The 16,301-nt window shown below is 46.6% G+C and overlaps 1 protein-coding gene across 5 annotated transcripts in view; it reads left to right on the top strand.

The window, feature by feature from the left end:
• The window catches only part of dock6 (dedicator of cytokinesis 6), a 226,535-nt gene extending 219,962 nt beyond the window's left edge, over positions 1-6,573 (top strand). For all 5 annotated transcript variants that reach the window (XM_078234904.1, XM_078234903.1, XM_078234901.1 and 2 more), the window contains 2 exons: positions 622-789; positions 1,552-6,573. In XM_078234904.1, coding sequence (XP_078091030.1) covers positions 622-789; positions 1,552-1,594 — 211 coding nt within the window. In that variant the 3' untranslated portion in view covers positions 1,595-6,573. The remainder of the gene's footprint in view (positions 1-621; positions 790-1,551) is intronic.
• Positions 6,574-16,301: the final 9,728 nt, after the last annotated feature.

Below are 16,301 nucleotides of genomic sequence, written 5' to 3'. Positions count from 1 at the left end.
TCTCACAACACCAGGTTAAAGTCCAACAGGTTTACCTGGTAGCATAAGCTTTCGGAGTCTCGCTCCTTCTTCACCTGAAGAAGGAGTGAGACTCCGAAAGCTTGTGCTGCCACATAAACCTGTTGGGACTTTAACCTGGTGTTGTGAGGCTTCTTACTGTGCTTACCCCAGTCCAGCGCCGGCATCTCCACATCACGGCCTCACAGCACCAGGGACCCGGGTTCGATTCCCGGCTTGGGTCACTGTCTGTGTGGAGTTTGCACATTCTCCCCATGTCTGCGTGGGTTTCCTCCGGGTGCTCCGGTTTCCTCCCACAGTCCAAAGACGGGCGGGTTAGCTACATTAGCCCGATCAGGCGCCGGAGTGTGGCGACTAGAGGAATTTCACAGTAACTTCATTGCAATGTTAATGTGAGCCTTACTTGTGACTAATAAATAAACTTTAACTTTTACTTTAATGTGGTCCAGATCAAGAAATGCAAGCTGTGAGCCATGAACGATTCACGGTATTTCCTGGTAACATTGTATGCCTCATAATGTCAAATAGCACTTGGTACCTGCTCTGTGCGATGATGAGAAGTTTCAGGTGATGAATCAAGTGTAACCAGTATTTTATCTGTAGCTGTGAGGATGCTTTACGCAAGAACAAGACTCTGATTGGAGCAGACCAGAAGGAGTACCACCGAGAATTGGAGCGTAACTATCACCGACTAAAGGAGTCCCTGCAGCCAATGATCAATCGGAAGATTCCCCAATTATACAAGTCTCTCATACCCAGCACCAGCCACCGGTAAGGGATCCACGTACAGCTCTTGGGGACTGCAATGACTTAGCTAAAGTTGTGTTCCACCTCTGAGACTTGGGTTCCATCAACCATGGATCAATCAATCAACCTTACTTTTCCTTCTCTCTTTTCTCTTCTGACTCGCGGTCAAATTCAGGGTTGAATTTTTTTGTAAAATTAAAATATCTTCCCTCCCTTTGCTTCCCATCCTTCTTGTTCAGTCCCCCCTTCTGCTCCTTTGCTTATTATCTCGCTTGCTGTTCGTACCCACATTTGATTTGATTTATTATTGTCACATGTATTAACATACAGTGAAAAGTATTGTTTCTTGCACGCTATACAGACAAAACATACCGTTCATAGAGAAGGAAAGGAGAGGGCGCAGAATGTAGTGTTACAGTCATAGCTAGGGTGTAGAGAAAGATCAACTTAATGCAAGGTAAGTCCATTCAAAAGTCTGACGGCAGCAGGGAAGAAGCTGTTCTTGAGTCGGTTGGTACGTGACCTCAAACTTTTGTTTCTTTTTCCCGACGGAAGAAAGTGGAAGAGAGAATGTCCAGGGTGCGTGGGGTCGTTAATTATGCCTCCCGCTGCCTCCGCAAAGGAGCCGAGGCAGCGGGAAGTGTAGACAGTCTTGTGCTCCCATCTGCCTTTCTCATGTTTTCTTTCCCCCCCACTTGTGTCCAGATCCAGAGGTTAATTCTTATTTTTTTCTTTCCAGTGAAGCACTCCTCAATCATTAAACTTTGTGTTTTTTTTTCTCCCCAGGAATTCCTTCAGCCGATCGAGTCTGCGCAAGGTGGAAGTTTAAAGGCCCGGTGGTTTCTTTTTCCATTTGTTTCTTGTGTATGAAGGACCTGGTTTGAAGGAGGACCACGTGGGAAGGGACAATGCCCAAGTACTCAGGGTCTGCAATCTCTGAAGCCTCCTCTTCAGCAGCCACGAGGCAGAAGGCAGGTGGCTACCAAACCCAAGCCAGGTGTGACTGAAGCTTTACCTTCGCGATTGAGTCACAGGAGAGCATTTTCCAAATAGGAATTGTAGCTCCGTGTGAGGCTGGCCACTGGATCTGTGTGAGATGTGCTTAAGGTTTTCTTTGTTGTTCCTTCCTTGCCCTGTGCACTTGCGCCCTGTACAGTATTATATGGCGCACTCTGGCACTAGTAACAACTAACAATAACGGGGAAAGTTTGACGTGTGCCAAGCTGTGAAGGGGGCACTGATATTTTTCTTGATATCCAAGTATCTTGAAATACAGAAAGGATGCTTATTGGCACTGACTTAAATTGGCAGCGTGTTTCATGACATGTACTGGGTCAATGTTGCTCCTAAATGCCATCGACTTGCAAAGCAGACTGTACCAGTCTGGAGCCTACCAATCACTCCACCATTAATCAACCAATGTTTTGTAATTTATTGCTGTTTCCATTGTGCACATATTTTATGTATTTACCTTTTAGGGACCACTAAATAGCCAGCTGGACACTAATTCCTTCTCAGTAGATGTAGTAAGGTTTTGAAAGAACCTGCCAGGAATGGCGGCGTCACTACAGTTGTCTCCTGATGCGGGATTTGGAAATGTCGGTTTTATCCGCTCGGTTTTCCCACCGTTACCCATCAGGTATTTTTTTTAATATATATGGCATTGTTAGTCAGCGAGGTGAAGGAACTGCCTGTCGTAGCACCTGCAAACAAGTGGGCAACTGACACATCCATTCAGGCCTTCGCTGGCCAACCCTGCGTGGACCCACCAACCAGGGTTTGTGGAGACCTGCCCGAGTTGGAAGGTTTTTGATGGCAGCGCCACTCATGGGTACAACTGGTGGAGGGGTTACTAAGCAGCAGCCCCATCTAATTGCAAGTCCAGCTGCTGGCGGAGTTGGGGCAGTTGATCCTAAAGAGAGAATGTATAGATCTGCAATGGACGACGTTGGGCATTTGTTTAGAGATTGTTGGCTTCTGCTGCGGGATTACCCTTGCTTCTTTGTAAATGATTTAAAAAATAATTGTCACTCCAGTCCAGAGGAGACCTTCGTGCGGTGTTAGAGGGTTCATCGATAATGTGAAGTTAACACTGTTTACAGTTTTTTTAAAAAACACTTCTGTTTTAAAAAAAAAAATGACCTGACTGCAAATGTTGCCTGATCCCCGTGTCCATATTCAGGGACTAAACTGATGCCATAAGAACCCAAAAGGCGATGTTTTACGAGCGTCAGAAGGTTAATGTTATGTCTGCACTGACACATCTTTATCCGCACAGAAGCATCACTGTTTAGACACTGGTAACTCCAGACAAATGCGCCCATCTGTGCCACGTTGCTTCAATAGGTTAACCACTCCCTTCCGACCACCCCCCACCCACTCATTCTGTTTTAAGACAGAACTCTCCATGCTGAGTCCCCTTATCCATTGGTGTTAAATTATGTGTTCTGTATTTCTGTTGCCTTTAATTTGAAAGCGATCAAATTAATTTTCCACCACGTTCTCTGATATTTTTTTTGGACTTCACATTGGGATGTCCTGAGGCAGACGAATACCCAAGTATCTTATTGTGTGATTTTTACACTCCCATCAATCATAACCAGCATTTGGGGGGGCAACTCCCTTCCCGTCCCCTTTCACTGTTGACTAGAGATCCAAGAGACAAATATGGATAAAAGCCATCGTATTTCCATTCAATCCCGAGTGCCTATATCCTTGGAGATGGTTTGACTGCCATGTCTTGTATCGAACCTGATCCTACTGTCTCACATGGAACAAGATGATTGTAATCCTTATTCAGACTGGTTTCTGTTTTTATTTTTAATGATTGGTTCTTATTTATTCAGAATTATTTAAAGATTTAATGGGATATTTTACCCAGAGGATGTTTATTGAAGACTGATCGGGTCTGACACACTTGTTTTATAACCTTGGGCATCTAATAGTCAGTCACTCCAGCCAGAGTTGGTTTGCCTCACATTTCCCTCGACCCGCACAGTGGGGTCACTGTATTTCCAATCCGGATCTGGCTTTGCCGGATGCGCAGATTTACCAAACGTTATTGGTTTGTGCTCGCGATTTCCTAACATGGGACTCCCTGCCAGGAGGGGCAGCTGCTTGGTGCTTCATCCATAAATCGTCGAGCAGCCAGGCTGAAAGCACCATTGACTTAAGCAGCCATAGATGGGAGCGAGTAGACGCTGGCGGCTCTCTGGTAGACCACCAGGGTTGACATTATTCCTGAGTGAGCTTGTACAGTGAGTGCTGGTGCAGCACTGAGCCATGGCTGCCTACACTCCAGTCTCCCTCTTACACACGCACACACACACGCAAGCGCACACACACCTCCCCATACACATCCCCCCCACACATACACATCCCTACACACACACACATCCCCACACACACACACATCCCCACACACACACACACACATCCCTACACACACACACACATCCTCACACACACACATACACATCCCTACACACACACATCCCCACACATACACACACACATCCCTACACACGCGCACACACACATCCCCACACACACACACATCCCTACACACACACACATACACACACACATCCCAGCACACGCACACATTCCCCCCCACACACACACACACACACACACATCCCCCCACACCCACACACACACACACACACACACACGTCACTGGATAGTGATCGGCTGTGGAATCCCCTTTCTGACTTCCTCCTCAAGAGGCCTGTAGGAATAGTCTCCCTCTGACACCCACACACGCACCCACATACACTCACTCTCTCTCTCACGCTCTCTCTCTCACAGGCTCTCTCTCTCACGCTCTCTCTCTCTCACACGCTCTCTCTCTCACACGCTCTCTCTCTCACACGCTCTCTCACGAACTCTCTCACTCACACTCTCTCTCTCTCACGCTCACACTCTCTCTCTCTCACGCTCTCACTCTCACGCTCTCTCTCACGCTCTCTCTCTCTCACGCTCTCTCTCTCACACGCTCTCTCTCTCACACGCTCTCTCTCTCTCACGCTCTCTCTCTCACACTCTCTCTCACGCTCTCTCTCACTCACGCTCTCTCTCTCTCACACGCTCTCTCTCTCTCACACGCTCTCTCTCTCACGCTCTCTCTCTCTCACGCTCTCTCTCTCTCACGCTCTCTCTCTCTCATGCTCTCTCTCTCTCTCACGCTCTCTCTCTCTCTCACGCTCTCTCTCTCTCTCACGCTCTCTCTCTCTCTCACGCTCTCTCTCTCACGCGCGCTCTCTCTCTCACGCGCTCTCTCTCTCGCGCGCTCTCTCTCTCACACGCTCTCTCTCTCTCACGCTCTCTCTCTCACTCTCTCTCACGCTCTCTCACGCTCGCTCTCTCTCTCACGCTCTCTCTCTCACGCTCGCTCTCTCTCTCACGCTCTCTCTCTCACGCTCTCTCTCTCACGCGTGCTCTCTCTCTCACGCGCTCTCTCTCACGCGCTCTCTCTCTCACGCTCTCTCTCACATCCCCACGCGCGCACATCCACGCACACACGTCACTGGATAATGATCAGGGGTGGAATCCCCTTTCTGACTTCCTCCTCAAGAGGCCTGTCGGAAAAGCCCCGACTGATTCAAGCGGCAAACCAGATGTGCGGAGCGAGTTACGAAAAGCAAGACGGATTGGGGTCAAACGTGGGATAGGCATGAGCTCGGGTGGGGGAATTTCCATGAAGCACCATTGCAGCGAAGGATTATCCAACAGGCACCTTCTCGAGGCTGTGGCAAGTCAAGTGAGAATCCACCTTTCTTCACTGGTCAGAGGTTGGAAGAGGCCAGATGGGCCTTGGCAATCAAAAGGTCCTTTGCCCATTTCTTATTGTGGAGGGAGTGGATTCTGATCAGTTACACCCCACGCATGGCTGCACTGCTGTGATCTCTCTCAAAGTGACACTCCTGCAGTCATCCAGCACTCACACACTGAGCCCATATTAGTAATACATTTTTTGATGGTGCGGTTTATATTAGAGCGCCATATATGGTGATAATAAGTAACATACATGGGTTAGAAGAATCAGCAACACGGAGCTGTTGTCAGAAATCCATTGACTGATGCAGATTTTAAAATTGCAAGCTTTAAAGATCTGGAAATAAAGCCAATTCTGGAAACACATAGCAGGTCAGTTAACAGGAGCAATGTGCACTAACAGGCGGCACGTTCACAGGCACTTTACCAGAGAACCATGGGCACTGAGTGCAAGGCAGGGTCATTTTCTTTTCCAGCACTGCTGTGTATTTCCAGCAGTTTCTGCGTTCTATTTTACTGACAGCTCGGACACACTGACAGGGATTCAGTGCAGCGTGTTCTGTATTTAAATGTGCCTTTGTTAGCTATATTCTCATCTCGTAACTGGGAACAAGAACCCCCCCCCCCCTGCCTCTTTTCCCTATCCCCTCCCCCATCCCGCTACCCTACTGATCGAGAAGACTACAACAATATTTTACTGGGCTCACATTGATTGATGAAGTTCTGCTGAAAGTGGGAGATCTGAGCATCCTTTGTTGACGTGGCATCAGTCCCACAAGGCCATCCCCCAAAGCACCCGTTTCTCGGGAATTCTCAAGTCCCATTCCGTCGTCCTCGCATCTTCAACCTACTTTTCTCAGGTTGCTGTGTTAACTCAGTGTTTTTTTTTAGACTGCCTTTGCACTTTTTTTATGGGGGGAGGAGGTTACGGGGGGAATTTAGGAGACGGCTTTGTCATGTCTTTGAAATGGATTTTTCTTTTCAACTTGTAATAACCTGTGTAAATCAATAAAGAGGAAAGACCATGCTATCTCCGTTGCTTGGGTGTGTGTGTGTGTTTTGTTTCCCCCGCCCCTCCCTCCCCCTGCCCTTCGCTAACTCCGATGACTCGCGGCCTGAAAGGGGGGGTTAGTCCGGCTGCTGCATGGTCGGGTGGCACCAACAAAGCTTCGTCACTCATCCACAGGAAATCTCCAGTAAGATGAGGCCACAGTTCACTGAGGCCGCTTGTCATCTTGTTATTCATGCTAGTGTCAATGCGGGTATCAAATCCCCCATTTCAAGTACAGATTGTATAGAAAGTAACACTACTGTTTTTGATCAATTAAATATTTTTCCCATTAAAGTACTTAGATTCATAGAATCCTTAAAGTGCGGAAGGAGGCTACAGGCGGGCGACACGGTGGCACAATGGTTGGCACTGCTGCCTCACAGCGCCAGGGACCCAGGTTAAATCCCGGCCTTGGGTGGCTCCCTGTGTGGAGTTTGCACGTTCTCCCCGTGTCTGTGTGGGTTTCCTCCGGGTGCTCCGGTTCCCCCCCACAGTCCAAAGGCGTGCGGGTTAGGTGGATTGGCCATGCTAAATTGCCTCTTAGTGTCAGGAGGACCAGCTAGGGTAATTGCATGAGGTTATGGGGATAGGGCCTGGGTGGGATTGTGGTCGGTGCAGACTAGATGGGCCGAATGGCCTCCTTCTGCACTGTAGGGATTCCATGATTCAGTCCATCGAGCCTGCACAGACAGCAATCCTACCCAGGCCCTATCCCCATAACCCTACATATTTACCCTGGTAATCCCCTTCACACTGAGGGCCAATATAGCATGGTCAATCAACCTAACCCACACATCTTGGACTGTGGGAGGAAACCGGAGCACCCGGAGGAAACCCACGCAGACACGGGGAGAACGTGCAAACTCCGCACAGACAGTGACCCAAGCCGAGAATCGAACCTTGTGCCTGGCACTGTGAGGCAGCAGTGCTAACCACTGTGTCACCATGCTTGTTGTATTTCAGTTGATTTTCTGAGGGATATTGCTGCTCACTCTACCTTGGGTTCAAGGATGCACGTATAGTCACTCTTCCAAATGTTGCTGTAATGGGCCGTTGCACGAAGTGAGAGGACAGACCAGGGTGTGTCCCTGGAGTGGAAGAGGCTCTCAGTGTCACCACAATGATCAGCTGAGACTGGAGACAAACACAGCAAGGAATTGACTGCACTACCTGACACTGCATTCCAACTCCACACTGCACCGAGTGACAGTGTTTGACAAAGATATCAGTGATACTGCGTGTTACAGCTCACTAATGCTCCCATCGATCTGTCCCCAGTATTCCAGGTGACTATTGAAGTTCCAGCAATTCTTTCATGGAACAAGTTGTTGTCCACATTCCTTTCCCAGCACCCGAAAAACAATCTTGTGAAAGATGCTATTAGGCAATCCTTCTTGAACACTTTCACCCATGGACGATTTAGTGGGGAAAAAGACCCCGTGGACCACCTACAAGTCCTACCCCACCCGCTTTCAGTTGCCGCACCAAAAAGACCTTATTAATAACCGTCAGAGTGCCATTCCACCCCTACTTTTTTTCACAGAGTGCTCCACATGTCTCACCCAGTTATCCGAAATGAGCCTTTTCGGATATGTCGAGTGTACCGGTTCGCGGAGTCCTCCTTTGTAATACTGGATTGTGCGGGAAGTCAAGACATGTCCCTTTTATTTTACAGCACTAACTGAATTATTTTGGTAAGTCTTCATTTATTAACACAGCAAAAGATTAAGATGTCTAAATAGCTTTTCAGTGCATTAGTGAATGAGTGTGAGTGAGGTACGTGGGTAAGGTGTAAGGTGGCAGGCTGAGTAGGCAAGTGTGGTTGTCGGGTTGGGGGGGGTGGAGTCGGAGGGTCCGCAGAGTGCCAGTTCGAGGGTAACTATTCTCACAAGTAGTCAGAAGCCTTTGAAGTCTCTAACTCAGATTTGGAGACTCCTTAGGAGGGTTCCAGACGCAGGGGAATTGCCCATTTGAAGTTGAAACTCCCTGGACAATTCCCACCTAGTCGATGGTGTGAGATGTCCGAGGAGTTCCTCCAGTACATCTCCCAGAGTATGGCCATCAAGAGACCTGAAGATCAGTCACATCAGTTCCAGGACATCTCTGCAGCTGTCCCTCAGGGTAGTGTCCTAGACCCAAACTGCTTCATCAATGACCTTCTCCCTCTCATGAGGGCAGAAGTGGGGATGTTCGCCGATGATTGCACAATGTCTTGCACTATTCACGACTCCTCAGATACTGAAGCAGTCCATGTTCAAATTCAATAAGATCTGGACAATATCCAGGCTTGGGCTGACAAGTGGCAAGTAACATTCGCGCCACACAAATGTTAGGCATTGATCATCACCAATAAGAGACCTACCATCACTGAATACCCCACTGTCAATATCCTTGGGGTTACCATTGACCACTCTGTTAGTGTCACAAGTAGGCTTACATTCACACTGCAATGAAGCTACTGTGAAAATCCCCGAGTTGTCACACTCCGGCGCCTATTCGGGTACACTGAGGGTGAATTTAGCATAGCCAATGCACTCTAACCAGCACGTCTTTCAGACGATGGGAGGAAACCGGAGCACCCGGAGGAAACCCACGCAGACACGGGAGAACGTGCAGACTCCGCACAGACAGTGACCCAAGCCAGGAATCGAACCCGGGTCCCTAGCGCTATTATTGTTACTGTTTTGCTGCAAAATGTAATCAATTTATGAATTAATTTTATCATACATAAAATATTTATTCATGCCAGAAGCAAAAGCATTTTATAAACATTAATATTGCAAAAGAACATGTTTATTTGAAGCACTATAATATGTGTCATCAAATCACAGTCTTCTGAGAAATTGCTTGCAGCTATATCAATCAAACTAAATCAACACTGACATAAATCTTGTTTATAAAACTGCATTGTTATTGCTAGGGTTTATGACAAATCAGGCCACACTCTGTTGGTGTGATGCTGGAAGAATGGTGGGGATGTTTTCTCATTGGACCTCAGACACAGCCATGCTTCGAGAACAGTTATAAGATGCTACACAAATTAAAGTCTTTTCATTCGCTGGAACTTTGAAACCGGGTGACTTCTTTAATTCTGTGTAATGTGGGCGTCATTCACAAATCCGGCATTTGCTGCCCATTCCCAAGTTCCCTTGAATGAATGGCTTGCTAGGGCAGTTAAGAGTCAGTCACGTTGCTGTGCGTCTGGAATCACGTGTAGCCCAGACTGGGTAAGGACGGCAGATTTCTTTCTCTGAAGGTCATTAGTGAACCAGATTGGTCCATACAACAATCAATGATAGTTTCACGGTCACCATTACTGAAGCTGGCTTTCAACGCCACATTTCATTCATTGAATTTAAATCGATGGTAGTTCATGGTCACCATTTCTGAAGCTAAGTTTCAATTCCAGATTTTATTATTTGAATTTAAATTCCGCCCGCAGTCCTGGTGGGATCTGAATCCCTGCCCCCAGAGCATTTGCCCAGGCCTCTGGATTACTAGTCCATGACATTACCACACACTCCCTTCTCCCCCGGCCCAGAACCCAGTTTGCGTTTTGCCAGGGTCACTCAGTTCCTGACCTCGTTACAGCCTTAGTTCAAACATGGACAAAAGAGCAGAATTCCAGAGCTAAGGTGAGAGTGACAACCCTTGATGTCAAGGCCACCTTTAACCATGTGTGGCATCCAGGAGCCCGAGCAAAACTGGACTCGTGGCATGTAGGAAGATGGTGTGGTTGTGGGGGGTCAGTCATCTCAGCTCCAGGACATCTCTGCAGGAGTCCTTCAGGGTAGTGTCCTAGACCCAAACATCTTCAGCTGCTTCATCAATGACCTTCCCCTCCATCATAAGGGCAGAAGTGGGGATGTTTGTCGATGATTGCATAATGCTCAACACCATTTGCAACTCCTCACATACTGAAGCAGTCTACGTTCAAATGCAACAAGATTTGGACAATATCCAGGCTTGAGCTGACATGTGGCACGTAGCATTCATGCCAATCAAATGCCAGGCATTGACCATCACCAATAAGAGACCTACCATTATTGAATACCCTACTGTCAACATCCTAGGGGTTACCATTGACCAGAAACTCAACTGGACTCACCACATAACACAGTGGCTACAAGAGCAGGTCAGAGGCTGGGAATACTGCGGCGAGTAACTCACCACCTGAGTCCCCAAAGGCTATCCACCATCTACAAGGCACAAGTCAGAATGTGATGGAATACTGCCCATTTGCCTGGATGAGTACAGCTCCAATAACACTCAAGAAGCTCGACACCATCCGGAACAAAGCAGTCCGCTTGATTGGTACCACATCCACTCCATCCACCACCAACGCTCAGTAGCAGCATTGTGTACTATCTACAATATGCATTGCAGAAATTCACCAAAGATCTTTAGACAGCACTTTCCAAACTCGCAACCACTTCCATCTAGAAGGACAAGGGCAGCAGATACATGGGAACACCACCACCTGCAAGTTCCCCTCCAAGCCACTCACCATCCTGACTTGGAAATCGCTATTTCTTCACAGTCGCTGGGTCACAATCCTGGAATTCCCTCCCTAACGGCATTGTGGGTCAACCCACAGCACACGGACTGCAGCGATTCAAGAAGGCAGCTCACCACCACCTTCTCAAGGGCAACTAGAGATGGGCAATAAATTCTGGCCTAGCCAGCGACGCCCATGTTCCGTGAATGAATAAAAAAAGAACTGCCTGAGCCCAAAGAAATTGCTTTACCAGCGAAGGAGGCTTAAGAGTCAGGCAGCTCCAAATAGAATCAGCAACTTAACAGCATAAAAAGGTAGGTCATTTGCCTGCACTGCCTCATATAAACAGGCATTTCTGCTTTGCTCCACATAAGTGCATCATCCTCAAGTATCTCAACTCCCTTTTTACGGAGTCGGCTTCCACCACCTTTTTCAGGTAGAACATTTTGGTCCTGAAAACAATTTGAATAAAATACATTTAAACATGGAAACTAGAAGCAGGAGTAGGCCATTTGGCCCTTTGAGCTAGCTCCGCCATTTTGAACATGGCTGATCATCGAATTCAATATTTTGATCGCCCCCCCTTCCTCCCATATCCCTTTAGCCCCAAGAGTTTTATCTAATTTCTTCTTGAAATCACACAATGTTTTGGCCTCAACTATTTTCTCTGGTAGTGAATTCCACACATTCACCACCCTCTGGGTGAAGAGATTTCTCCTCATCTTGTCCTAAAGGTTTGTCCCTTATCCTCAAACTATGACCCCTAGATCTGGGCTCCCCACCATCGGGAACATTCTTTCTGAATCTACCCTGTCTAACCCTGTTAAAATGTTATAAGTTTCTATGAGATCCCCTCTCTTCTAAACTCCAGTGAATATAATCCTAACCAACTTAGTCTCTCCTCATATGACAGACCTGCCATCTCAGGTGTCAGCCTGGTAAACCTTCGCTGCGCTCCCTCTATAGCAAGGACATCCTTCTTCAGATAAGGACACCAAAACTGCACACAATACTCCAGGTGTGGCCTCACCAACGCCCTATACAATTGCAGCAAAACACCCCTATCCCTATCCTCAAATCCTCTTGCTATGAAGGCCAACATACCATTTGCCTTCTTTACTGCCTGTTGTACCTGCAGGCTTATTTCTCCCCATTGCCTCTCTAGATCGAGATCAGTGATACCAAATGCATGATCTCCAGTTATCATCCAACTCGACAGATTGACCTGTAGCGCCCTGCCCCCCACAAAATCATCTGAATAAACAAAGTCACTCCAGGACCAGGCCCCTTCTTGGATATTTTTGTTTCTTCATGAGATGCGGGCAGCTTTGATGAGGGTGCATTCATTGCCTACCAGGAAAGGTTTGAGGATTTTTCACAAACCAGTTCAGCTAGCATGATGCTCATGTTGGTATTGTTTAAGGTTTATTTATTAGTGTCACAAGTGTCACAAATAGGCTTACATTGACACTGCAATGAAGTTAGTGAAAATCCCCTAGTCGCCACACTCCGGCGCCTGTTCGGGTACACTGAAGGAGAATTTTAGCACCGCCAGTACACCCTAACCAGCACTTCTTTCAAGAGTGGGAAGAAATCGGAGCACCCGGAGGAAACCCACACAGACATGGGGAGAACATGCAGACTCCGCACAGACAGTGACCCAAGCCAGTAATCGAACCCGGGTCCCTGGCGTTGTGAGACAGCAATGCTAAGCACCATGCCGCCATATTGAGTCATGAGTTCCAGGGTATTAAACCAGGAATGGACAATTTTTGACCAGTAGGTGTTCCCATGACATTTTTACGCTCTTGTCCTCTTGGTGGTAGAGGTGATGGGACATGACTGTGCTACAAAAGCAAAGGTTAAGGTGTTGCTGCTGTGCTTCCAGTAGCAAGGACAGACTGTTAGACACAGTGAGGGTGTCAATATTGAGTCCCGGACAGAAGCCCAGAATATGAGAATTACTTTGTTCTAGATGAAATGGAGATTATTGAGTATTGTGCTTGTAGCCATGCAGATGAGTGCTGAGTATTCCACCACATTCTGACTGCAATAGTAATTCAGAACTTGTAAAAGGCACAGTTATAATTATGGTATACTGAGAGGGAATGCATAAACTGAAGGTATTCAGTCTTCCCTCTAAAGAAAATGTTTTATCAGCCTTTAATTATTTTCTTACAGGGCACTGGTACCACAGGCTGAGCTCTGAGATGGGCTCTGAAACTTTCAGGCTAAGCTTTAGAAGAGATACTGATTGGAACAATATGAGAGGGACACACGACGCAATGTGTTTTGATAGAGACAGACACATGACACAAGTTGTGTTTTGGGAAGGGCACTGACACAGCGACTTCTATGTTTTGCTGTGACTCTGCACAGTTGGTGATTTGCCAAGGCTTTTCGACTTTTTATCATGGAAGGGATTAAACATATTTTTGAAAAGAAGGAGTTAAATAAATGCTGTGGCGGAAAATTGCAGCAGTCTAACTATCCAGGAACCATCCCATTGATTTGTGGAATATCACCTCCATAATCAACCATAAAACTGATTGAAAGGAGAACCACACAAAACCAGAAAGTTCCTGTACTTGGGGAATGTCTCAAAATACTTCCAAGTTGAGCAGAATTAGCCTATTACCACATTTCCCATCACTTGCTCAACAAGTTGTGGTAGTATTCACCCAGGCTGCTCTTCTGTGTTTTGGCAGGAAATTTTCCACTTGCAACATTACAACCAAACTTTGTCCAGAGATAATGTGGCACGATGTCCTGTCCTTACTAGCAAGTAGAGCAGTTGGATCTTGATCAAGAAGCCTGGTTCACTTTATTCTCCGTCCAAGTCAATGGGCAAAATGTGGTTCATTTACTGAATCTGGTCTCGATCAGCAAGCACAGAACAGGAATCAAACCTGGGACCTCACTGCTCTGTATCCAAGAGGGTCAAGGAGGCAGGTCCCAAATACATGTGAGTTGTAGTTCCATAAAAGCAGTTATAATGGAGGCCCCAATTTCCTTTCCATGACATGGCTGACCAGGAGTCTTTCCCCCATTCTTACCACCTACCACTGGGGTGTGTGTTGACCTGTTTGGTCTCATTTTGAATGCACCTTTCCCATGGCCATCAAGATCTGGAGTGGAATTTGAACCCAGAGCTTCTGCTGCAAAGGCATTACCCATTGCGGCACAGTGGTTAGCACTGCTGTCTCACAGCATCAAGGACTCAGGTTCGATTCCCAGCTTGGGTCACTGTCTGTGCGGAGTCTGCACGTTCTCCCCGTGTCTGCGTGGGTTCCTCCAGGTGCTCCGGTTTCCTCCTCCCACAGTCCTAAAGTTGTGCATGTTAGGCGCATTGGCCATTCTAAAAATTCCCCGTGTACCCGAACAGGCGCCGGAGTGTGACGACGAGGGGATTTTCACAGTAACTTCATTGCAATGTTAATATAATCCTACTTGTGACACTATTAAATAAACTTTAAACCACAAAACTTCTCACCACCTTGTATGGGTCAGTGTATTGGTCAGTACTTTAACTCATTCAACTTAGGAGTTCTTTCCTATGCTTCATATCATTTCAGTAGAAATTCATCCCCAAGACAATGGGGCAATTTACCCAATGACATCAGCATTGATGCTATCAGTATTGCACATTGGAAATAAGAGCAGGAGTAAGCTATATGGTCCCTCAAGATCTTTCAATAAGATCATAGCTAGTCATTCTTGCCCTATCACCATTTGCCTGCTGATTTCCTTAAAGCCCCAAAATCTATCAATCTCCGCTTTAAATATACTCAATCACTAAGCATCCACAGCCCTCTGAGAATTCCAAAAACATTGACTGAATGGGTGACCTTGCATCAGACAGACTCAGGTTGCTGAGTCTCTGATTTAATTAAGGCTCTCAGCATTTTGTCAATTCTTAGCGAAGATACTTGATTGATAGCTGTGATCAAGGCCTCTTCCCCACATCAGGAAGGGAAAAGCTAGCCTTGCTCAAATTCCAACAAATGCCACACTGAGTATTCAACGTGGGACCCAGCTCACAGACGGTACAGGGACTGAGCGGTCAATGTGCAGAGGAATCTGATGTGTTTAGTGTACCTTTAAGAAATTTTTTTTATATCATGCTCTCTGCAGCTCACAGCTTTTGCTGACATTATTATTGCTGAGCTGTCTATGAGAAGTCCTTTTATTGCTCCTTAAGTGGCTTAAATGGAGGTTGTTTATTTTTACTTTGGGAATTAGTGTTATGACCCTGGATTGTTAGGAGGAAGAATGTTTGCAGGTCAGGCGACAGAAGCTCTCTCATTTTCTGTTTTTGGCTGGCAGCAGTGTTTAGTTTTAGAAGGGACATCAAGCTGGAAAGAAATCTCTCTCACTCCCTGGTTTTGGAACTTCTGCTGATTAGCTGAAAGCTTCCTGGTGGTTTGACCAGAGTCTCTCCCTGGTGTTCTGGGAAGCTGTTCTGACTTCAAACTGTTCTGAGTGCATCAGGAGAACTGCAGCATTCATCCAAAGGACTCAGTTCCAGTATCACGTGAGCATTAGTCTTTACTATATTATGGAAGGGTTTGTTTATGGGATTGGTTTGATTGGAACATCTTAGATATCTTTGTTAAGGGTTATACATTATTGTGGTTGTTTCGGTTTTATTCGTAATTGATAAAAGTTATCGCTAATTTTCTTTCCATGCATGTTAACGATATTCTTCAGTAAACTATGTTTGCTTATCCTAGCCAAATTCAAGGTGCAAAACTTATGATCCAGGTGGGCTCCATAAAACACTTAGGAGTTTCTGACCTGAACTATATATAACACTGAGGAGAACAAAAAGAGAAATGCTAATGATGCAAGAAGCCCTGTTTAAAAAAAAAACCCAAGCAAGCCAACCAGAAAGGCTTGACCACAAAAAATTGAGCTGCCGTCTTTCAGATAAATCAAAGCTGGAGCCCATGCAAAACTAGCTGACAGACACACTGATGTTTTCTTCACGTTTGTGAAGAAGGGGCTGGTTATGTGTACCCTTGACAGCATGATGATGGAATATCATCACATCGAGGAGTCGGTTTAGCTCAGTTGGCTGGACGACTGGTTCATGATACAGAGTGATGGCAACAGCACGGATTCAATTCCTATACCAGCTGAGGTTATTCTCAACCTTGCCCCTGGCCTGTGTTGTAATAATCCTCAGGTTAAATTAGCACCAGCCTATGG

Source organism: Mustelus asterias, chromosome 19 (assembly GCF_964213995.1).
Source record: "Mustelus asterias chromosome 19, sMusAst1.hap1.1, whole genome shotgun sequence".
Classification (NCBI taxonomy): domain Eukaryota; kingdom Metazoa; phylum Chordata; class Chondrichthyes; order Carcharhiniformes; family Triakidae; genus Mustelus; species Mustelus asterias.
The sequence above is the reverse complement of the archived record's forward strand: the minus strand, read 5'-3'. Positions and strand labels throughout refer to the sequence as shown.